General features: G+C 49.1%; 1 protein-coding gene across 1 annotated transcript in view; it reads right to left on the bottom strand.

Moving 5' to 3' along the window:
- Nucleotides 1–24,711, bottom strand: part of LOC135914612 (phospholipid scramblase 2-like) — a 70,846-nt gene that overhangs the window by 8,629 nt on the left and 37,506 nt on the right. Inside the window, exons 3-4 of the mRNA XM_065447535.2 lie at nucleotides 18,111–18,325; nucleotides 8,601–8,930 (exon numbers count right to left, since the gene is read on the bottom strand). Coding sequence (XP_065303607.2) covers nucleotides 8,601–8,930; nucleotides 18,111–18,325 — 545 coding nt within the window. The remainder of the gene's footprint in view (nucleotides 1–8,600; nucleotides 8,931–18,110; nucleotides 18,326–24,711) is intronic.

Raw genomic sequence — 24,711 nt, 5'->3', positions numbered from 1 at the left:
TCCCTCCACTAAGCCCCGGTAGCACAGGACGTTCCTCCTTTTTAGCACTGTATTGGCTTCTTTTGCTCTCGTAACATCACTTAGCCTATTTTATATCCCATTTCAGCCAGCTAATTCCTCCAATAGCACTGCTAGACTCGCCTCACTAGGTAACGTTCTAGCGTTAAACGTTGCCAGGTTCAGATTCCAATGACGGCTTGTCCATACCCTGAGATTCTTAGCACCATCTGCTGCGTCACAGGTCTGACCACCACCGTGGTCATTTGCTTCGTAGCTGCTGGGGACTGAGGGCTGATTGTTGTATTGATATACGAGGTTGTGGCCAAGTACTGGTCCAGGGTGGCCAATCCTGCTCTGGTGAGGGAGTGCGTTACTGGTTCTGGTCATCGGGGTCAGGCCGCACGTACTCCAGGCCTGCTAATGATATTTTATGAACCCACGGAGTTTTTCTTTAATCAGGTAGAAAATTGGGCAGCACCAGGATTCGAACCATGCTCCTCTTGCACGCGTGGTTTATGTTATACCTCTATATTACCGCAGCGCACCCCTTTGCAATTATCTACGCATAAATTTATTAGCCACTTGTGCGACCAATCGGTAGATAGGTTGCGCTGATCTTGAAGAGTCTGGTGGTCTGTACGACTGGTGATTACACGAGGTATTATGCAATCATCACCAAACATGAGCATGCAGGATGAGATGGTATTGGGCAGGTCTTTAATATTGTTACGCAGGAAGACGCAGACGAAAAGCTATGTACAAGTATATTTACAAGAAATTACGGTGCGCTTGGCGAAGAGGCAACAGCCCGCGCTAGCTTCTAATCGTCGTCGTCGTCTTCACACTGCACGCCTTTTCGTGATCGCACATATTGTTCCGTAGCACTACCCCCGGCTGCAAAAGCGCCGTCTCGGAGCGACTAAAATCGGACTCGGAAGCAGTGTAGTAGGCCTTGAGCCTACTGACATGCACGACATCACTTGATGCCAAAGGAGAGGATGAGATTTAACCCACAGAAGCAATTTCGTAAGTCACAAGCGTCACCTGGCGCAGCACGTGGTAAGGCCCTGTGTATCGCGAAAGGAGCTTCTCTGAAAGTCCGACGTGACGGGAGGGCGACCACAGGAGCACGAGCGCACCAGGCGAGAACTGTACGTCACGATGGCGGGCGTTGTACTGACACTGCTGAGTGGCTTGTGAGGCCGTCAGTCGAGCACGGGAAAGCTGGCGTGCATGGTCGGCGAGGGCGATGGCGTGGCGCGCATACTCGCTTGTTGAGATCGCAGCAGGAGAAGTGCCGTGTCTAGGGGCAAGGTAGGTTCGCGACCGTACAATAGACAAAATGGATAAAATTCGGTGGTGTCGTGTCGGGAAAAATTGTACGCAAATGTTACGTAAGGAAGGGCGATGTCCCAGTCGTGGTGGTCTTTCGAAACGTACTTGGACAGCATATCGGTAACAGTACGGTTTAACTGCTCTGTCAGGCCATTGGTTTGCGGATGGTATGAGGTAGTCAGTTTGTGTTGAATGGAGCAGGAACGCACAATATCAGCGATAACTTTCGAGAGGAAGTTTAGACCACGGTCAGTAAGCAGCTGTCGCGGGGCGCCATGAAGCAAGATAATGTCACGCAAGAGAAAGTCCGCGACGTCAGTGGCGCAACTGGTACGGAGAGCCCGAGTGATAGCGTATCGGGTGGCGTAATCAGTCGCGACGGCTACCCATTTGTTCCCAGCGGATGACGTCGGAGAGGGACCGAGCAGGTGTAATCCAACACGAAAGAACGGTTCTACAGGGACGGTGATCGGCTGGACATGACCGGCAGGTAGCACCTGAGGTGTTTTCCGTCGCTGGCAAGGATCACAGGCAGCAACATAGCGTCGAACGGAGCGAGCAAGACCAGGCCAAGTGAAGCGGCGGCGGATGCGGTCGTACGTGAGCGTTACCCCAAGATGTCCTGCAGTGGGTGAGTCATGAATCTCAAAGAGCACAGTCTGTCGTACATGTTTTGGCACGAGAAGAAGAAGGTCAGGGCCATCAGGGAGGAAGTTACTTCGGTACAGAATGCCGCCCTAGAGGACATATCGGCGAACGGATGCGTCGGTAGGTGTTGAGCGCAGACGCTCGACAAGTGCTCGCAGCGATAGGTCTCGGTACTGCTTATCGGTGATGTTAGCGAAGGCAGACACAGAGAAAATGCCGTTGGCGCTACTACTGTCAGCGTCGTCAGGCTCGTCGACCGGGTAGCGAGACAGGCAGTCAGCGTCCTTGTGTAGTCGGCCACATTTATAGGTGACAGTATACGAATATTCTTGGAGGCGTAAGGCCCAGCGACCAAGTCTTCCTGTAGGATCTTTCAGTGAGCATAACTAGCAAAGAGCGTGATGGTCTGTGACAACGGAAAAGGGTAGGCCATATAAGTATGGGCGGCATTTCGCAACCGCCCAAACTAGGCCAGACACTCACGCTCAGTGATGGAATAGTTGCCCTCCGCGGGTGAGAAGAGCCTGCTGGCGTAAGCGATAACACGGTCGTGGCCACGCTGGCGTTGTGCCAGTACTGCGCCAATTCCATGACCGCTGGCATCAGTACGGACTTCGGTAGGCGCAGAAGGATCGAAATGGGCCAGAACGGGAGGCGTTGTGAAAATGTCGATTAGATGTGAGAATGCAGAAGCCTCGTTATCGCCCCACTGGAAAGGGGCGTCTTTATTCAAAAGCTCGGTTAGTGGTCGTGCTATGGTGGCGAAATTTCTTACGAAACTGCGGAAGTACGAACAAATGCCGATGAAGCTGCGCACATCCTTGACACACTTCGAAACAGGGAAGTGTGCAACAGCATGGATCTTGCCTGGGTCCGGTTGCACTCCGTTCGCGTCAACGAGATGTCCAAGAACTGTAATCTGGCGACGGCCGAATTGACACTTCGATGCGTTTAGTTGCAGACCGGCTCGACGAAGAACGTCTATGACTGCTGAGAGGCGGTCGAGGTGCGTAGCGAACGTTGAGGAGAATACGATAACGTCGTCCAAGTAGCACAGGCACGTGGACCTGTTGAAACCGTGAAGAAGGGAGTCCATCATGCGTTCAAAAGTGGCAGGGGCGTTACATAGACCGAACGGCATCACTTTGAATTAATAGAGACCGTCGGGTGTTACAAAAGCAGTCTTCTCGCGGTCGAGATCGTCCACGGAAATCTGCCAGTAGCCGGAGCGAAGGTCAATACAAGAGAAATAGCGAGCACCGTGGAGGCAGTCAAGGGCGTCACCAATCCGAGGTAGAGGATACACGTCCTTTTTGGTAACCCTGTTAAGGTGCCGATAGTCCACGTAAAAGCGCCATGAGCCATCCTTCTTTTTGACCAGTACAACAGGTGACGCCCATGGACTATGTGATGGTTCAATAGTGTTCTTGGAAAGCATTTTGCGAACTTCTGCGTGAATAACTTGACGCTCAGCTGGTGACACTCGATACGGGCGGCGATGAATAAGAGGGGCATCGCTGGTATTAATGCGATGTTTGACAGCTGTAGTTTGGGCCAAAGGACGATCGTTAAAGTCGAAAATATCGTGGTAGGAAAACAGAACGTCGTAGAGTTCACGAGCGTGCTCGGGCGGCAAGTCGGGCGCAATAATTTTCTGTAAGTCAGCGATGGTGCAATTTGCCGACTGCGATGGTAGAGGAGTATCGGATGAAGTGTCGTCTACTGCAATGGATGCTACTGAGTGATCCTCTAATGAGCAAAGCTGGGCCAGAGACATCCCGCGTGGCAGCACTTTTGTCGTCAAGCCAAAGTTGACCACTGACAGGCAGACACAATTCGCCGTAATGGATAAAACTGTATGAGGTACTGTGATCCCGTGTGTAAGGAGGGCGTCTTGCATAGGAGCCGCGATGTAGTGACCGTCGGGGACTGGTGGGGAAGACACTAGGTCAATGTAGGTCCGCGCCGAAGGTGGCAAGCGAACGAAGTCGACGGAACTGAGGTGACTGGGGTGTGGTTCAGCAGGTTCCAGAACAGGCAGGTCAAGGCGGAGAGTACTGGCGGAACAATCAATGAGCGCAGAATGTGCGGAGAGGAAGTCTAAGCCGAGGATGATGTCGTGGGGACAGTGGGCGATGACTGTGAATAGCACGATGGTTGAGTGACCGGCGAAGGAGACGCGGGCGGTACACATACCAGTTACGGGGGCTGTTCCGCCGTCGGCGACATGGACAACAGGCATCATGGCGGGCGTGATAATTTTCTTGAGCCGGCTACGAAGGTCAGCGCTCATTACGGACAAATGCGCCCCAGTGTCTATGAGTGGAGACACAGAAACACCGTCGACCTGTACGTCAAGAAGGTTCAGATGAGTGGGCAACGTCAGTAGAGGATTTGGCGGCTTAGGGAGCAATGCAGCGTCACCTCGAGGCGCTGCAGCGTCTGTAGTTTTCCGGCTGGGAGCGGCGTCCGAAGGGAGTCGGCGTATAGGAGCAACGGGGCTGGCGAGAGCGAGATTGTCATTCTTGGGGCGAAGGCGAACGAGAATAGGAGCGGTTCGGTGCAGGAGAATCAGCGGCGGCGTTATCGGAGCGTGCGGAATAGGGACGAGAAGGGCCACCTGGAGGGCGAGAGTAGGCAGTATAAGTAGACCGGGTCGGGGAATTCCAGCGACTGCGACAGTGCCGAGAAATATGCCCGATTCGATGGCAGTGGAAACAAATGGGCTTGTCGTCAGCAGTGCGCCATTCAGATGGCTTGCGGAAACGTGGTGGGTAAGAAGATGCGGGACGGGGCGGAATCGAAGAAGCCGGGCGGGTGTCAGGACGATGGGCCGAGCAGATGGTGTGAAGACCTATGTTTTCGAACTCTTGACGGACAACTGCCTGGGTCAGTGAGACCGTGACTGCAGATGTGTTGGTGGGACTGGACTCGAAGGCAGCCGGATAGGCGGCCTCGATCTCACGCCGGACGATCCTGGTAACATCGGCAGTGTTGTTGGGACGAGGAGTGTCGGCACGGGAAGATGTCGCTGGGGTGCTGGGCAGACGGGCAAACTGCTGGTCAATATGTCGGCCTTTAGCGTGTTCCAGGCGGCGGCACTCTTTTATAACAGCATCCACCATCGCGACGTTGTTGCAAACGAGCAAGTTGAAGGCGTCATCGGCAATGCCTTTGAGGATGTGGGCAACCTTGTCGGACTCAGTCATGTGGGTGTCAACTTTGCGGCACAGAGCCAAGACGTCCTGAATGTACGTGACATAGGGCTCTGTTGACGTCTGCACACGGCCGGAAAGCGCCTTCTGCGCAGCAAGTTTTTGACCGTAGGGGTTGCCGAACAAGTCTCGAAGCTGTGTCTTAAGTGAATCCCAACTGGTGAGCTCATCTTCGTGCGTGTGATACCAAACTCTAGGTGTGCCACCGAGGTAAAAGACTACGTTGGCGAGCATAATAGTAGGGTCCCACCGGTTATTGCGGCTGACGTGTTCATACAGGCTGATCCAGTCATCGACGTCTTCCCCATCTTTGCCCGAGAATACGCCAGGATCAGGGGGAGCGGGGAGAGTGATGTAGGTCGTCGAAGAGGCAGCAGGTGTCGGAGCCGGGGGAGTCCGATTGTCGTCGCCGCGAGCCATGAAGGAAGGCTCGACGTACCGTCCACTGTGAAGCTCCGTGACGAGGTACAGGGAACGTCCACCTCCACCAGATATGTTACGTAGGAAGACACAGACGAAAAGCTATGTACAAGTATATTTTCAAGAAATTACGCTGCGCTTGGCCAAGAGGCAACAGCCCGCGCCAGCTTCTAATCGTCGTCGTCGTCTTCACACTGCTCGCCTTTTCGTGATCGCGCATATTGTTCCGTAGCAATATATAGGGACCAAGGGACCCTATATATATATACCTTGCATAGTAAGGGACAAAGTACGCTATGCTCTGGTACGCCTGAGGAAACATTGGAAAGTGACAAAAAGATTTGTTAACGACAATAAATTGATGCCTGTTAAAAAGAAAACTTCGGAGCAAAGGTAAGGCCAGTGAATCAAGTTTCAATGCGCATATATTTATGGAGAGGTGACAATGGAGTACGCGGTCAATTGCTTTTAAAAAATAACAAAGATACAGTCACTTTGTAAGGTTCAGTCCATGTAAAAGCGCAGATACGTCGTTAAATGTAGTGGTTGCGTCTCACAAAACAAAGCTCTTCTGAACCAATGCTACTTACTGAGAAGAACTTACTAGATTCCAAAGGATGATTACATGGGACGCGATAATATGTTCCATCAGTTTACAACTTAAAATTACTGAAATGGGATTGATAGATTTTAACTAGGCTTCTGTCGCATTTTTAAATATAGGTACTACTTTGGCCGTCTTCCACTCATTGGGAATCTGACCAGTTATTAGGGACTCCTCGAAAACGTGAAATAGAATCTTTCTTGAAACCTCAACTGTATATTTTAGAATTGCGGAACTCATTATCGATACCAGCTGAAGTGGGGAGTTTGAGGTTATTAAAAAGCGCGAGACTATCAATTGTCGTATCTAAGGGTGCCACATATGTTAGTATGGATCCCTAAACTCTGGCGGATCATCTACACTTTCCATCGTGTAAGTAGATGAAAATAAACTATGGAAAACCGATGGACACTCGTTTTCTGAAAGAGGAGCACTGTTACCAGTGTGCAAGGTGATGTATTTATCGTGACTATTTGGAGACAAATTAGGCAGAATTTTTCGGGCTTAGATTTGAGCAGCGAGGGATTGTCTTGTGCAAAATATTTATTTCAGCAGCAGAAAGAGCTTGGCAGTAGTTTTTGCGCAGTTGTTATATTTTTCCCAAGCTGACAGTCTGCGCAAATGTTTTACGGCTTTAAATAGATGCTTATTATTACGGAGCGTACGAAGATTTTCGGTTAAGCATGCATTGTTTTTCTCTGCTGTTCATTTTATTAGAGGCGTGTGTTGTTCGAAGAACGCGCATGGCTTGCCTTTGATCATTAACCAGTAATATTCAATAGGCCTTGTGTAAAATTAGGGAAAAAGTGTATGGTTAAAGAAGGAATCAAGTTCTCGGTTAATTTCGGCATAATTGTCCTTGTTATATTCGCGTATTGACTTTTTTTGTTGCTCCCGTAAAGTGTAAAGGAACACCAATTGTTATTTAGAGCAAATTCTTATCACTAAAACCATCTAGATGTGCAACCTCTACCGTAGCCCCTGGGACGTTCATGTGAATTTGGTCTCACGGGTTAGTGCCTCGAGTCGGATAAAGAAAAATCAGGGATACATTGTAGTCTATGGCAGCTTCATGAACTTCGTTGAGAAAAGACATAATGGAGACCATTGTGGCCAATCGATTATAGGAAGAAATAAATGGCCAAGAAAAGTGAAGTTATTCGAACTGTGTGTCTTTCTCGATGCTAGACTGGAGTTCATTAGTGAAGCAACGAGTGGGATCAGGAGGCCGGTAACAAATACTAATCAAGACATTCCCAGAGTTGCTGAGACATACGGCCCAAAGAACCTCTAGATCACAATTTGTGTTAGTGATGTGTGAAGTGATCGTTTCTTTAATTGCGGAAGGGACACCGCCTGCTCTTTTATCCTTGCGATCACAGCCGTATACAATATAGCTGCCCGCTAAGGAAGCGATTTCATTGTAGGCAATATCTTGGTGCAGCCAGGTTGTTTATTATAAATAATAAACAATAACAATAATAAGCACCGTGGGAAGTAGAAATTACAGTAAGCACTCCGGGGGGTCTCGTCCCATGCAATGCTTTCGCGCCGAGCCTTTTGAATAAGCTCCCCACGCCTTTTCACAATATATATTTTACTTCTACTCCATGACCGGTTTCCTGTATTTCGCACGCATACATTTTTCCACGTTGTCGCTCCTAATCTTAACGCACTAAAAGGATGCTGCATGTATATTAGCCTAGTGGGCGACGAACAGGCAATAGAGAGCAACATCTAGTAATGTTCCTTGCGGAAAGGCCATCAGTGGGAACTCGCAAATGATTGCAGTAACTAGCCATATTCACACTGTTATTATATGTAAGATTCCAGGGGCGGCATTCTCGGTCATTCGCCTTTGGAGATTACAACGATTTTCGCGAGATTTCGCTTGAACTACGGCCAAACGCCTTCCTGACACCCGGCTCAGGGCGGCGAGTGCTCGGCACTGTGCTGAAACGCTGACAAGCCGACGCGTACTGTGCTATAGTCTCTCCAAACATTGCGAAAGCCATTGTCTCCAGAAAAGTGAGGTACGGACAATGCTGCCGCTGGAAGGATAGCCCTCCGCGAGCAGTGTTGTGAGGGTGCGTTTTTCCGCCCACTGTCAAGCTCCGACGATCTGGTCTGAGTGTGTGTGAGCTTGCTCCCATCCACTTGCAGTTACCCACCGCGGCCACTCACTGGCTGATGCGTTCCACTGCTGTGCATGAAGTCGCCGGTTCAACTCCATGGCAGCGGTGGTTGCGTAGTGGTGGAGGCTAAATGCAAGAACGGTCGTGCACTAAGCTTTCAGTGTAAGCAATAATCACCAGGTCGTTTAAATTAGTCGCGCTCCACAGCGCCAAGATCGGAGAATCAATCAACCATCCACTCACGAGTAGAATGACGGCACCTAGCAGCACGGCCTTCATCTTCACTTCCAAATCCAAGGGGAAGGTGATCGCGAAGTTGTCGGCTACGGTGCAGACTTCCTTGTACGTTCCGCCCCAGACCTTCGTTATCGTGCCAATCTTCGTGACGCCGTCCATGGTTACGATATCGAACTCCACGTCCTCACAACAGATGGGCCTCGTGCAGCAGGGCCCGATAATCAGCAGGACAGCGTTTTTCTCGCTGTCCAGCACTGAGAACTTTGGATATATCAGGGTGAACTCCATCCGGAGGGAGCCGATGGTTGCACCTGAAGCGTCACGCACGTCCATTGTCTGCACCCAAGAAAGAGAATGATAACAGTAATTAGTCATTTACTTTGCCTCAGAGCAACCCTGATGTGCGAGGGCTCGCGCGCGCATTTCGTCAAAAAATAAGCATAAAAAATAGGTAAGAACAAAAGGAAATGATAAGCAAAACGCGGGAACCTCTGGGCATTATACGCCAAACACATCAAACATTAAACGAGAATTCTGCTAGGTCCTATAATACTAATGCTACTAATAATAATGTTTATTGTAGATAAGCAATATCTGCAGATATGTTGCTAAGTCTGCCGAAACTTTCCGTGGGCTCCTATGATACTCACCTAGCTACTTAGTATAGTAATACTGTTAGATATGGAGCTGTTTCCTGCGCCTACTTCGAGTTCCCCAGACCACATCGAATTGCGCAGCTAATTGAGAAGCGCAGAAAACACGGAAAGCACATTCCAGAGGAGCGCCCGAGCAAACAAGTTGAAGGTCACAAGTTCATGAGCAAACAAGTTCGTACGCCGCCGGTGGAGCTATTCAATGCTTGCGTTTTCCAGAAAGCGAGGGGATAGCACGGCATTGTTGGAAGTAAAGTGGGTGCCAAACCAAGACGGCGGTAATGCGCCGTGACAGCCGGACGTGCCGGGAAGGCCCAAGCGTACCTCTTCATCGCCTTTGAAGAAGACATTTGCTACCGCTGCGCGGCCGTAGCACCGGGACCAGGTGGGCCCTCGGACAATGGAGCATGAGCACCCCCCATTCTCCGCCTTGGAAGAATCGCATTGCAAGTCTGCGAGGCCAGACCACAGAGAGCCGCCGGGTGTGACAACGCGATACGGGCGCCAACCATTGACTGAAAATGGCGTCATCTGAGCGGACTCTCCCATTGGTCAAACATGACGCGGCTTCCAGTCCTCGAAGAGTTTAAAAGAAGCATTCCAGAGAGACCAGAGCATTCCCTGATTTCCCTGATTGACCTCTTTCGAACTTCTTGCCGCGGGCCGCAGCGTCCGAGTTGCTGCCGGCCCGTAATGACTGTACAACTGTTACTTGACCCTCACCTCCCTGCATATAATGTAAAATAAACCCTCCCAAGTTTGTTTTTCATCCCGGAGTGCATCCTTCAACCCCTACATCTGGTTGGCAGCGGTGAGATCGCCTCCGAATGCAACAGCTGGTGACAGCACTACGGATCAACCTTCGTCGAGAGAGATCGTAAGGAACCGGGAAGAGCGAAGAAGAGAGAGCCTTCGTCGAAAGAGGTCCGAAGAAACTGGGAGTAGCGAAGAAGAGCAAGCCTTCGACCCAGGGAGTCCGGAGGAACCGGGAACAGCGGACAAATTAACCGGATGGCAGGGTGCTGCAACCGTAAGTGAGCGTGTGTTTTTTTTCCTTATGATTCGCCAGACTCAAATGTTGCGTGTTCATTTTGATAGTTCTGGGAATCGGGAGTTTGATGCATTGTGTGTTTGCACAAATTAATTAAGGAAAACAGTTTTAACCACCTGTCGGGGCAGCTGCCATGGATCTTAGAAGGTTGACGAGGTTGGACTTGTTGGTGTGCGACGATTTGGGAGTTGAGGCGGACGAACGGATCAAGACGCCAGCTATCATAAAGGCGATTAACGATAGTGGCAATGACGGCAAAAGCATTGAGCTTGCTTGGGCGGTGATACAGGAGCCGCGGGAGCGTGAGCGTCGTGAACGTGTGCGAGAGCGTCGTGAACTTAAGAGTGAGCGTAAGCGTCAAGAACGCGAGAATGAACGGAAGCATGAGCTTCAAGAACTTACTCTTAGGCGTGAGCGTCATGAACGTGAGCGTGAGCAAAAGTATGAGAGAGAGAGAAGGCAGCACTGATCAAAGAGATACAGTATTGTGATCAGTTATTGGCACAGAGACAACGGCTGTGTGAGAATTCTGCAGGTAGTACAGAGTGAAAGAATGAGGAATCATCTATCAGATTTTCGCCAAAAGCCGACGAGAAGAGTAGTGCCTGTGAGATTAGCTGCAGATTCATAAGTGAAGGGAAAAGGCTAGCCGCTAACGATGCCTTAGTGGCAACAGAGGCCGTTAGAGGCCGCAGTGAGGGCGACGAGGTGCTGTGCCAACAGATGACTGTGGAGACAGCTAGGCCAGCTGCGAACAAATTGGCACAGTTACCGCGCGTGTGCGTCGCTGGTAATGTTAGCGAGGTTGCTAGCGAAGAAAAGGGTACTGCTGACCCGACAGAAGCGAGCACCCATGTAGAGCCAGATCTGCGTGCAGAAGTAAGGTGCGAACTGGACGATGCAGTTGAGAGTAGTTCTCGGGATGGCGAGCTCCGTAGTCCACGAGAGAACAGCTGCATTGTTCAGGGATCGGTGCGGCTCTCCGCCAGTCTAGATAGGCTAGATAGGGATGGTTCAGTTATTAATCATTCGGACTGTGTGCGTGAGACAGCGATCGATACCGACGGGCTGTGTGCCGATGCACGGCGTGAACTGGGCAATGTAGTAGAGGGCAGTTCGCAAGAGTGCGAGTTGTCTAACTCGAGTAAAGCCTGCTGCATTGTTCCAGAGTCGGTTGGGCTGTCCGCCAGTCGAGGCAAAGTGATAGTAGATTTAAATGTAAATCACTCAGACTGTTCGGGTAAGAGACCGATCCGGGCCAACGAAATGTGTACCGGCCTGCACGAGGCACGAGAAGGCGACATGAAAGCGAGTGCAAAGAGAAAGCGACGTAAAAAGAAGCGCGGTAAAGACCGAAAGACGGTAACTAATGTAGCGCCGCCAAAGATGGCGAGAAACCCAACAGGGCAGGGTGCGAGGAAAAAGATGCAGTCGTCATGGACGATGTTGACGCATCGAAAACGTTCGAGCCACCGGTCAAAAGGGGACCGCGAAGCATGTTCTGCACGGACGCGGACAAAGGGCACGGGGCAGTTAAACTCCTCGTCGTTCCGTAGTTCTTTTCATAGCTCAGCGTGCAGTTCGAAGAAACGCAAGGTGGCAGGCCGAGACCAGGTGGGGAGTAGCGACGCGGTCAATCGAGTTCGTGTTGAAAGCGGGGCGCGAGGACGCAAATTGGCAGGGGTCTGTAACGTCTTGAAGGAGCTGATAGTGAGTCAGCCCTTTTGTTGTTCCTCCGTAGCCAGAGTAGCTTTGAAACCGCGACCACCTCGAGTCCGACTGAAAGTATGAGTCAGTCGAAAACGTTTGGGAAAGGAGGCCAAGAGCGCTTCCGTAGAAATGAAGTGTTTTGTTTTTTATTTTGAGCATCGGAAAGTTTTCGCGAATTGAGACTGGGATTTCTTTCAATGTGTAAGGTATGAGCTCTGTTTATGTTTCCTTTGAGAAGCTCGAGATTTGAAAGACGCGTTTAAGGTAAACCTGTAGTCTCGCGAGGTGTTCAATAATAAGTATATAGCCTTTCTTTTTTTGTGTATGCGTGAGTAACCTGAAGGTCAAGGTTATAGTTGAGAGGCCTATCGTAACGCGCGTGTGTGTTATTTAACCTTCTTTCTTTTTAAGTGTTTTTTGAATTTTCTAAGGTTAAGCGCGTAGATTTTTAGTAAGTGCGTGATTTGCACTGAGAAGCGTTCTTAGTTCCATTAGCGCGTGTCCTGTGTGGACGGAAGGAAGCAGATTTATGACTGGGTTGCTCGTGTGTGTTGAGGGCAGCCGTATTCTGACTTCTCTGATAAGTATGCGTGGAACGAGTTATTAAAAGACGCATTATTTTAAGGGTTCTGCGGAGTGTGTGTGTCCCGCAAGTTTCGTTGTTCGTTTAAGTCACGTGTCCTGTAGGACTTTCAGGGAAGAAACGTGAGTAAGCGTAAATGAAAAGTTTGCCTACAACGCAAGTACGCGTTTTGTTTGGAGACCACAGGGCTAGTGCGCTTGTGATTACGTACTTGTGAGGTTGAGCAGGTTATTCAGTGGCATCAATACGTGCGATAAGTACGCCACTGCGATAGATTGGAAACATGCTGTTCGTTTAGTTAGGCCAGTTAAATTATGTTCGGCTGTTTTCATTTGTTGTTTGCAATGTCAACGACCTTTTCTTTTGCAACAACAATAGTACTCTGGTCTTGTCGGCATTCGAGGAGAAATGGATAGCTGTTTGGAAGCGTGGTTGGAACTGTTTTGTCAACATTGGGGAAATAAAAGATCAGGGTCCATTTTGACTCCGTAATAGCCTGGCGAGTCAGGGGTGAAGAGCCTGCGCTTACGCGTGGTGCAGCGCTGTGTTGTTTGGTATGTTTGACGTATGTTCTCCAGGGCCCAGGATCCCGAAGGTTGTCAAACGAGGCTCGACCCCAGTACCCTGCAGCTTCTTTCAGCGTTCCTCATGGCCAGCGAATTGAGTTCACCGGCCATTCAGAATTACCGGGGCGAGGACGAGCTGTTAGATATGGAGCTGTTTCCTGCGCCTACTTCGAGTTCCCCAGACCACATCGAATCGCACAGCTAATTCAGAAGCGCAGAAAACACGGAAAGCACATTCCAGAGGAGCGCCCGAGCAAACAAGTTGAAGGTGACAAGTTCACGAGCAAACAAGTTCGTACGCCACCGGTGGAGCTATTCAATGCTTGAGTTTTCCAGAATGCGAGTGGATAGCACGGCATTGTTGGAAGTAAAGTGGGTGCCAAATCAAGACGGCGGTAATGCGCCGTGACAGCCGGACGTGCCGGGAAGGCCCAAGCGTACCTCTTCATCGCCTTTGAAGAAGACATTTGCTACCGCTGCGCGGCCGTAGCACCGGGACCAGGTGGGCCCTCGGACAATGGAGCATGAGCACCCCCCCCATTCTCCGCCTTGGAAGAATCGCATTGCAAGTCTGCGAGGCCAGACCGCAGAGAGCCGCCGGGTGTGACAACGTGATACGGGCGCCAACCATTGCCTGAAAATGGCGTCATCTGAGCGGACTCTCCCATTGGTCGAACATGACGCGACCTACAGTCCTCGAAGGGTTTAAAATAAGCATTCCACAGAGACCAGAGCATTCCCTGATTTCCCTGATTGACCTCTCTCGAACTTCTTGCCCCGGGCCGCAGCGTCCGAGTTGCTGCCGCCTGTAATGACTGTACGACTGTTACTTGACTCTCACCTCCCTGTATATAATGTAAAATAAACCCTCCCAAGTTTGTTTTTCATCCCGGAGTCCGCCCTTCAACCCCTACAATAGTAATAACGATCATGATCCCGATGATAATCAATTTTATTGATGTGTTTGGGAACAACATCGGTTTCAAGGTAGTGGCGTATGTAAACAGCCATACAGGGGGTTATTGTTTGTAAGTTTTAAAATTTTGAAAACTTAGCATAATTATTGTCTTTGAAATGGATTATTTGAATGGGAGAACATGTACGAGGAATCGAAACAGTTATTCAAATGTTTAAGAAAAGCTCACTTATTCACATTTTAATTACATTACGGCTCATTGGAATTGTCTATTTGGAGCCGCTGACTTTGCAAGACGTATCATACCACTTTGAATGAATATCCAGGGGGACACTAATTTCAACATATGATTCGTGTGTGACAAAATACATGGGCATAAAACTTACTGTTGTGCTTCAGTGCACAACATTCCGTTCTGTTAAACACGCAAGTGGAACAACCGTGCAATCGTGCGGTATAGTAATGGCGCATATCTGCAAATTGGTGTCATTCTTTAAATTCATTCCAAATTGATACATCGGGCAACCTCACTGGATACAATTCGTAAATTGAAATTACCACGACGACTGCAAAGCTTTTGAATTAGTTGATTATGCGTTTTGATTTCCCCTGCAAATTATGACCGCTTCGGAATAACCTAGCTCAAAGGCGATTTATGTTATCTGCAACAGGTGATTTCTAAAAATTCCGCTAAGCACTTAGGAATGATCATACGCATTCCTATACATATCAACAAACAGAAATATAAGTGCACATTATATACAATTGGATTTCCAAAAGTATCGCAGGTTCGCATGAAAGGTCAAGCGTCGATTGCGATAGCGAATTCGTACGCAGCTACACGAAGTAAGGATAGTAGTTTTAACGGCCGTATAAACTTGGAAATTTTCGCTTACTAATACAGTTAACAAGCTTAGTGTTCGGCGCGCACAAACGAACGTCAACGCATTGCAGTTGATGAGCGCGGAGACTCGCTGTCAGAACGATGGTGCGAGCAAGTGTGGCAGCAGCAGCGATCGAAATGGCCTTCGTCACATCGCTTCAACGCAAGAACGGCGAGAGCCAAGCGCGCACAATGCTATGAGCCGTCTGCACGTTCACTTCAAGCGACGGCGCATGCGACGGACCGCGGCCACGCAATATATGCACTTGTTCGCGGAGTCGAAGCCATCCCCCCTCCCTTCCGCACTGCCTTCCTGTTGTTCATCATATATGAGGTGTGATATTGAGCCGCGAGACCTAGATTCGGAGACCTGGATTGACAAGATTTGGGTATAAGAGTTAATGGAGAACACCTTAGTAACTTGCAATTAGCTGATGATATTGCCTTGCTTAGTAACTCCGGGGACGAATTGCAATGCATGCTCACTGATCTGCAGAGGCAAAGCAGAAGGTTGTGTCTAAAAATTATTCTGCAGTAAACTAATGTTTAACAGTCTCGGTAGAGAACAGTAGTTTACGATAGGTAGCGAGGCACTGCAAGTGGCAAGGGAATGCATATACTTAGGGCAGGTAGTGACCGCGGATCCGGATCATGAGACTGAAATAATCAGAATAATAATAATGGGCTGGGGTGCTTTTAGCAGGCATTTTCAGATCATGAACAGCAGGTTGCCATTATCCCTCATGAAAAAAGTGTATAACAGCTGTGCCTTACCAGTACTCACATACGAGGCAGAAACCTGGAGGCTTACGAAAAGAGTTCTACTTAAATTGAGGGTGACGCAACGAGCTATGGAAAGAAAAATGATATGTGTAACATTGTGGGATAAGAAACGAGCAGATTGGGTGAGGGAACAAACGGGAGTTAATGATATCTTAGTTGAAATCAAGAAAAAGAAATGGGCATGGGCAGGACATGTAATGAGGAGGGAAGATAACCGATGGTCATTAAAGGTTAGGGACTGGATTCCAAGGGATGGGAAGCGTAGCAGGGGGCGGCAGAAAGTTAGGTGGGCGGATGAGATTAAGAAGTTTGCAAGGACGACATGGCCCCAATTAGTACATGACCGGGGTAGTTGGAGAAGTATGGGAGAGACCTTTGCGCTGCAGTGGGCGTAACCAGTCTGCTGCTGATGATTATGATTGAGCCGCGATCGTCAGTTCCCCTTATGGACAGTAGCGAAATGCGCAGTTGCTGCCGGAGCACACCACTCCCCCCCCTCCCCCCTCCATCTCTTCTACCTAACAACAAGGCCATTTTTAGAAACAGGTCATGAAATTGATTTGAGTGTAACCTAACAACACCATTTTTAGAAACAGGTCATGAAATTGATTTGAGAGCGGCTTACAAAGTGTGCAGATGTCTTTGAAGTATGTCAGTTGCTTGTGAGTGTTTGCTGCAGGGATGGAGCACCCTGGTCAAGCAATTCTTTGAGACGCGAAAGGTGTACACCCGGAACGGTCAAGACACCTTAGTTATTTACGCGGAATTTTTATACTGTCGGTATCCAATATTTCCTCGTGTTCAATGAGACCATTTACAACGTTGAGTAAGCAAGTTAACTCAGATTTCGTACGTCAGCGGTGCAGGTGTTCTAGGCCAAGGGTGGGCTGAGCGCGAGACTGGTGTTCGTGAACGACTTGCTTGAAGCAGCGATATGCAGGTAGAGAGAAAAAAATTTCTTTGAACTCATGACTACTCAATTTCCTTTAGACCTGCAAATGGTGTTCCAAACGACAGCGACATATTCCAACCGAAGTCCGAAATGGAGGTGTGCAGCTTAAGTAATACACCTACATTTCTGCACTCCCCCACGATTCTACTTGCTGCACCTTTTGTGTGCCGACCGCGCTTAGTGATATAATGTGTGGGAGTTGAGAATGTGAGGTTGGAATTGAACATGATTCCAAGATTCCAACTTCCCACTATAGAAAGTGTGTGGCTCTGGCCAGGTGGCAAGGGGAACGTAACTCATCTGAAAAACGACATATTTGGCGGGTTGGTTGGTTTCACAATATTCAAAAAACAGCGCTAAAAACACTGCGCAACGGAATAGAGGATGGAACAAACACGGCGCTTTCCAGCCGAACCCATTCTTCCTCCCATTCTCTATTGTGTTGTCCGGCGTACGTTTTAGCGCTGTTTGTAAACATTATGCAACTCATAGGTCTTGAGTGTACGTGACATCACTTAAGCCTTTCGGTCATTTTGCACTAGTTTCTTTTACACGCACCCATCGCAAATGCAGATGCCTCTTGTTCAAGTAGAGTGCCGTCTCAAAGGCTGCGAATTTAAAAAAAAGATATGTTTGTCATGCGCATAACGGAAGGAAATTCTTTACGACTGTGGATACATCATTTACAGAGACGGTAAAAAAGCGGTCCACAGAGCCCTGCTGCACTGTACTGGTAGCTATGGGCGTGCTTGAGGACGGCCCGTTGGAACTGACAAAACATATGCGGTCGGACAGGTAGTCCCGATAGAGAGGTAAAAAAGGTCATGAAACACCAGTTTCGCAAAGTTTTGGGAGCAACACTTTGAGTAGTCGACTCCTGTTTTCCACTGCTTCCTATAAGTAGGCCATCAAGCTGGCGAGGTTTGTTGTTGTACGGCCCACAAATTACGTGAACTTACCGTACCGTACTCTAAACCTAAATTTACCCGCAAGGGCTGTCGTGTCAGGTAGTAGTTTTCTTTCCTTCTTGCGTCGTCTTTTGCCAGTCGCACATGCCCACCATGTATGGGAGCTGTGAGCTAAGAGTGTCAACGCTGTTCTTCCCTCATCTCGTGACGTGGCCGTTTGCAGCATTACTCTGCCTCCTCTCCTTACCTTCCTTCGACCACTATGCCTCGATCTCCTCTGGACTGTATCACGGTAGATCCAACGCAAGCGCTTCAGTTTGTGCAATTCTTTAGCCGGGGTCTTGGATAATGACATCCGTAAGGTTGCTCTTGTTGCGACGTGCAGATAGCTCGAGAGGGCATTGTGTGGGACGCGACAGAAAGGCCTCAAGTTTCCGCATTTCTGAATGGAGTATGCACACTTTCTACAGCCAAACTATAGCCTTACGCAACGTTGGCGATATATACGTACCTGGAGGCAGCAAAAGCACAGACATGAATCACAGCGAAGAGGCCGGTCAAGCCGCAGCACTTCGGCATTGCGGGAGTCGTGCAGCGCCATCTGGAAGGGCCGCATGGGGCCGATGCCTCGCCATGAGAAGCTGTAGTCCTCGGTCACACGGAAGACAAACTGGTTCATGGTGTTTATCACCATGTAATTGCTCTGCATCGCGCTCGGGAAGAGTGCTGCGCGAGTTGAACACATGATCGCAAGTGTGCAGTCTACGACTCTGCGAACATTCGTCCAGGCATCTCTCTCGAAAAGGTCATTAGTGTAGTCATTCATTAATTCAAGGTGCGAAGGAAAACACTGAAAGGAAGAGAGGAAGAGACGTGCACCTACCTATGTTTTCAGGTAACAGGGTCTATCTCCTTATAGGAAATTTTAAATTTATTGCTCAGCGGGAGGCGCTCCTTTATATATAGGAAGTTTCGCTGGTTATCTCTCTTGCCTATGTTGTAGCTGCACCTTTCTTCAGTGATCAGATTACATGCGCGACACAAAGGGTGGTGTGCATTCTAAAATTGTTCGAGCACAACTGAGTGCACTGTAAGGTTCATTGCGCCGTATATGAATAGCCGACGCTTCCGATTTAGGAAACTAAATTTTGAAGCATCAGCAATAAAAACAGCGCTAAACGACGGGACTAGTGAAGGGACACAGGCAACGGCCCGTTGTCTGTGTCCCTTCACTCGTCCCGTCGTTTACCGCTGTTTTTATTGCTCGTAATCATGAACCAACCAGCCCAAATGCGTACTCTTTCAAGCATCGACCAGTGTGCTAGCTGTTATCACCGTGCTGAGAGTAATATATTTTGCTGTGCACTGGTTCGAGTTAAATTCAGAACTCAGTTTTGACATTGGACCTTTCTTGAGAACTTCCTGTTGCCATGACAGGAAGGTTACGAAGGAAAAGAGCGAGCGAGTGAGAGCACTTGAGAAAACAGCCCCCTATTTTCATCCACGTTAGTTTAACCTCGCGAAAAGAGCACAGAAGCCACTGATTTACAAAGCCTAATTAGGACAAATGGCACGACTTAGTATTGAATTTGCCTATTTTGGAGGCTTTCTCTTTGGGCGGTGTTGGCAAACGCGAAAGGCCCCCACGTAGCATCTGGTACTAGTCAGGTAGCGGCCTGATTACTTCACGCGTTAACACATCTGCAGAAGCTCAGCCCTCGAAGCTTTCCCTTCATTGCCACAGATTGTTTTTCGCGGGTATACGGCATGACAATGTGGATTCGAGTTGTGGGCTATGCGAAAACATACAGATAATAAAGAAGGCCACGGGTGACAAACCAGGCGCAGGCAACACTACTATCCCTAATGAACTTACCCAACTTTCGGTTCACCGGCAGTATAGAGTATCTCACGGAAGCGTTTTGAGTACCGCTGTGTAGGGATTTTAGCGTTGCCACCTTGTGTCGGCCACAACGGAATTCGCGTTACTATGTAGTCCATTTCTATAACTGGAAATTATTTTACGGATGCGTTCAATGTTCCACAGCCATGTTATTCGACGTAAATTTGCAGAAAACTGGCAAAGTGCTCATTTAATAGCCCAACAATGCGGCGCCCAATATAAAAAGATAGAATCTTAAGGCCTAAATAGTCATTGTGCCAGTGATCAATTCATTATGCTGTTACATGCGGGGGGACACAAAGGAACTTATTTTTATTTACTTACTAGAGATGCGCAGCCAGAGACAAGATGTAAACGAGCTCGTACCACGCTCAGGTGTCCGCTTTCGTGTTTGCTTGCGCCATGTCTCTTAAGCGCCTGTTGTCATCATCAACATCACTCTATTTTTATGTCTACTGCAGGATGAAGGTATCTCCCTGCGATATATAATTACTCCTGTCCTGCCCCAAATGATCCCAACCTGCTCCTGCAAACTTGTCAAGTGCATTACACCCCTTCGTTTTTGGCCATCCTCGACTATGCTGCCCTTCTCTGGGCACCCATTCGGTAAGTCTACTGGTGCGCCGGCAACCCACGCTACGCATTACATGGCCAGCCCAGGTCCATTTGTTTCTCCTGACAGTCAGACTATCGACTTACCCGCTTGCTCTCGCACCTGTCGTATCACAACCCAATCCGCGGCGGCAAAAGTGTCGTCGCGGTCCCGTTATATAACTGGCGCAAGGACAGAGCATTAGTGCTTGCGTCTGCACCGTGGCCTATATCACTGGGGGCCGAAGCGGAGGATGTTGTGAGGCTGGTTGGAACGACTTCGTAGCTAACATGAGTTACTTGGCAAGCCACATGATATGGGTCTTTTTAACAAGAGAGGTGTTACATGCAATGAGCTGCTCGAGAGGAAAGCGAGCAAAGCAGCGCTAGGGCACCTGACTAAATCTTTACGTCAAGGTGACAGATGTAGTAGCGACGCTTCCAGTTGTCGAGCGTGGTCAGTGCGAGTGATCGATAACAGGAAGGTGTCTACTTGTGGTGGGGATTCACGGCCACATAACAGACAAAACGCGGAATGGCCGACCTTGGTGATAACAAGAAGAATGATAAGCTAAAATATTTAAGGTAAAGCAAAGTCCCAATTGCGGTGATCGCAGAAACCTATTTTTAAGCATAACTGTGAGGGTCTGGTTCAATCGCTCGGTCAGGCCGTTAGTTTCTCGATGGTAGGAGGTAGTAAGTAAGCTGATGCTGGATAGAGCAGATGTGCATGAGATCATCAATGACCTTGGATAAGACGGTATGACCTTGGTCTGTGAGCATTGGACGTGGCGCTCCATGCATCAAAGTGACATTGTGTTGTAGGAAATCTACTACATCTCTTACACAGTTGTTTGGGAGAGCGCATGTAATGGCGTATCTGGTCGCGTAGCCAAAGCGACGGCAAACAACGTGTTTTCCGACGCCCATTGCAGAAAAGATCCAAGAAGGTCCAAGCCGACACGATCAAATGGCTCTACCGGGATTTGAAGTGGCTGGACGCACCTACACTATTAAAAATTCCACGCTGATTCTCACGCTAAGCTGCAAGTTTAAGCGTGACGCGCATGTAAATGAGGCACGGATGACGTTTCAAGCACGACGTGACCAAGAATATGCGCGGCATTCCATCAGGTAAAGCGTGAGGACGAGACTGCGTCCTATGGTTCGGTCTTGTGCGAGCGTGGGCGAGCCGCGCACGCGTGAGAAACGCAAATCACACGCTTACCATCTCGCGGAGCGCTCACGCGGGAGCTTTCCATCCGGCATATAAAATTCCGAATAGGGGATCCGTGATATGCCACGTGGTCTTCGCCGAGCGTGCAATAACAACGCTCGGCGCCTTCTCACTGCCCTGCGGGGAATACGAAACGTTTTGGGGGGAAGGATGAAGAAGACCGTGGTGTTCTGAAGGCGGCGCTCGGCCATTTTTCATGTGGATTTTCTAGCGGACTTCCACATGATGCGTTCGTTCTTGCAGCACAGACCCTGCGGTGTAATTGTCAGAGTTGGTAAGCATCGCCATGTCAACTTCTACAGACATTCATAGCGTACGACGCGGGTGGTGCATCCATACATTTTGCACTGTGCCGAGTATATGAGATTTTATGAGAGAGAGAAAGAGAACGAACATTTGTTTCGCAAACCAAGTAAAACATTTCCTTGATGAGTGGGGTCCTCAGTCTAGGGCGCGACTTCGCGAGCCCGCTGGATCAGCCGTTGCTGTTCCTGAGGAGCGCAGACTCCCAGGCGGAAAGGGTAGGGTTGGGTATAGGAGGAACACCGGAAGGGTTAGGGTATTCCCATGTGGAGTGATACACCGTGGGTTTGGCCCCACAGTGGGGACAATAGGAAGGGTAGAGGGTTTGACGAAAGATGTTTAGCATGTGGAGACAATGAAAGGAATTCGTCTGCAGTTGCCGCCAGACAGTGGCATCTGCCCTTTTTTTTATTATGGGGTCTTACGTGCCAAAACCACTTTCTGATTACGAGGCACGCCGTAGTGGAGGACTCCGGAAATTTCGACCACCTGGGGTTCTTTAACGTGCGCCTAAATCTAAGCACACGGGTGTTTTCGCATTTCGCAGCGGCATCTGCCCTATTAAGCGAAGGATGAGGAGGGGGTTAGTCACGGCGACTTTGTCGGTAGTACTCGAGCGTCTCGGTATACTGTAGGACCTCTGGCGGTGCGTCGTCTGGGTTGGACAGCTCTTCCGATGTTGCCCGGCCAGTCAGACCTCGGGCTACCGCATTAACGCGTTCATTATCATGGAGAGAGGCGTGTCGAGGAGTCCAGACGATACGCGCCCTGTGTAACGTGGGAGGGGGGGGGGGGGACAGAGGAGAGAATTCGATGTATGTGTGCAGTCACGAGTCCTTGCGCGAAGGCCCGGCAGGCAGCCTGCGAGTCTGTCACTACGGTCTTGTGCGGAAAGGGTCGAGGCACCCCCATCACCATAGTGAGAATCTACCGCCATCTGATGACTCAAGAGCAGCATTTCTATATGGGTAATGGATATGCTGCGGTTCCGCACCTGCCATTCGTGGATGATTGAAACATATAGAAAAGAACATTAGAAATGATTCGCTGTCAATAAATGGCGGCTAACTGCCTATTTCTCATTTGATTTAAGGTATGTGCTTATATGATGTGCAAAACTTGCCGTAATGGTGGCGTTATTGGAAAGCGGGAACCTTTTACGTGTGTAGTAGCCTTGATCTAAATAGGGAGTAGTCAGCCTAACGCTTTTTTAAAAAGTTTGAGCTCAGGACTGTTGAATGCCGCTAAATTGCTCAGTTTTGTGCGATGAAGTACCAAGTTCCCAGAATTTCTTGTGTTTCTTTTTTATATTCGCTAGCTCACGGTTCTCTTCTTGCCCGCTGCGACTTCGCCTCGGCCAAGGGTCGTTAGCTGGGAGTTGTCACTGTGCATTTTGCACCATGCTTCTTCTCATGATTTAGACCTCTGCTGGTGGCGCATCACTGTGGTATACCGTGTACGCCGCATAGTTGTCGCGTATGCTGCTCATAGTATACGGCTGCCTATGAAGTGAAAATTCGTAATTTTGTCAGCAATTTGTCGACTGACAGTAACCTGCACCTCAGAAGCGCTGTGAAGCGAATGTGAGGTTGCAACCACATGTGCTACTTTATTTTCAACCTAAATGACACTCTCAATTAGGATATCTGTCTAGTGTAGCGCCACATAATTTACATTTTGGGCTTTAAATATAGGAAGTGTGACTGTATTTCATGAACATGAATATACTCTGCCCCTTGCCGCTCCTGATTTCGAGCTACAAATTGCCGTATCGCGTCATTGCAAGCTCGCCTATCGCATCACGATGTGCGCATGCACCTACTGATTCGTGCGGAACAAATGCAGCCACGCTATCTTCAATAAACCATTCCATTGCTTGCACCTACTGCGTCTGTTGTTGTTACTCGCGCTACAGCAGTGGCGACGAGGGTGGGACTTCATGTGAGCATGGTCAGCGACTGACAGGATGGAATGATGGCATCTCGCCCATCGGTTTTCGACGAGACGGTGAGCAGCTGGAGCACGTACAGGATACGGTTGGAAGCTTATTTTGAGGGCAATGGAATTACTGACACGGCCAAACGCCGAGCTCTGCTGGTGTCTTCGTTGAGCAATAATGTCTTGCGCATGTTGCATGGACGCCTTCCAACCGTGTCGGTTAACAGCCAGACTTACGATGAAGTCGTTCAATACCTCAAGGAGCATTACAATCCTCAAGTTAATGAAAAAGCGGCGAGTTTCTCGTTCTTTATGCGCAAACAAAGGGATGGAGAGAGCGTTCGGGAATACATTGCCGACCTTCGGAGACTGGCGGAAAGTTGCAACTTCGGCAACTCGCTGCACCGTATGCGGAATCAGGGACGACAACGCACAACGCTGCCTATTAACCCTTTCAGGCGCCACTCGTAATTATGCATAGAAAAAAATCTTTTTATATATAAACATTCTTTTTGGGACCTAAGAAACACAAAACCATCGAATTCTTGAAAGTTATTATGAAATTTTATTATTTGCAACATCGTACACAATTGTGTACACAGCGCCTCGGTGGTCACAAAATTCACTTGTGGAATGCGAGCAAGCAATTTCTCTCTTTCGTCAGGCACAGTGGCACGGCGCATTTCATGCAGAATATCCGGGCGCCTCGTGTGCACTTCTCGAGCTTGCACCTAATTCGCACCTTCTGGTCGCGGGATTCGGGCCAATGGTCAAAGGAGTCGTAGTGCGCGTCGGTGCAAGGAAGCGATATTCTTGCTTTTTTGCCCTATCTTTGGTTGTGGTGCTTGGATCTCTGCAAGAGAAGGCCTTCCACGCTTTTTCTCGGGTAGTACCGACTTGATTAATGCTTTGGCAGCTTGCAAGCGAAAATTCGTCAAAAATAGGAGTTTAGCTCTAGGCAGCGTTTGATTGTCGCGGTGGTAGTCCAGCAAATAATTGCAGGTACCCAGGTTCACAAAAGGAAAAGGCACTCTCAGTGTCCACTTCTTCAGCTTGCGTTTCCCCTACAGCAGCATCTTTCTCTTCTGTGAGGTTGGTGAACGCAGCTGCAACGCAGGCGGCGGTCGCTTCACACGTGGC

This window comes from Dermacentor albipictus, chromosome 9 (assembly GCF_038994185.2).
Source record: "Dermacentor albipictus isolate Rhodes 1998 colony chromosome 9, USDA_Dalb.pri_finalv2, whole genome shotgun sequence".
Classification (NCBI taxonomy): Eukaryota; Metazoa; Arthropoda; class Arachnida; order Ixodida; family Ixodidae; genus Dermacentor; species Dermacentor albipictus.
The sequence above is the reverse complement of the archived record's forward strand: the minus strand, read 5'-3'. Positions and strand labels throughout refer to the sequence as shown.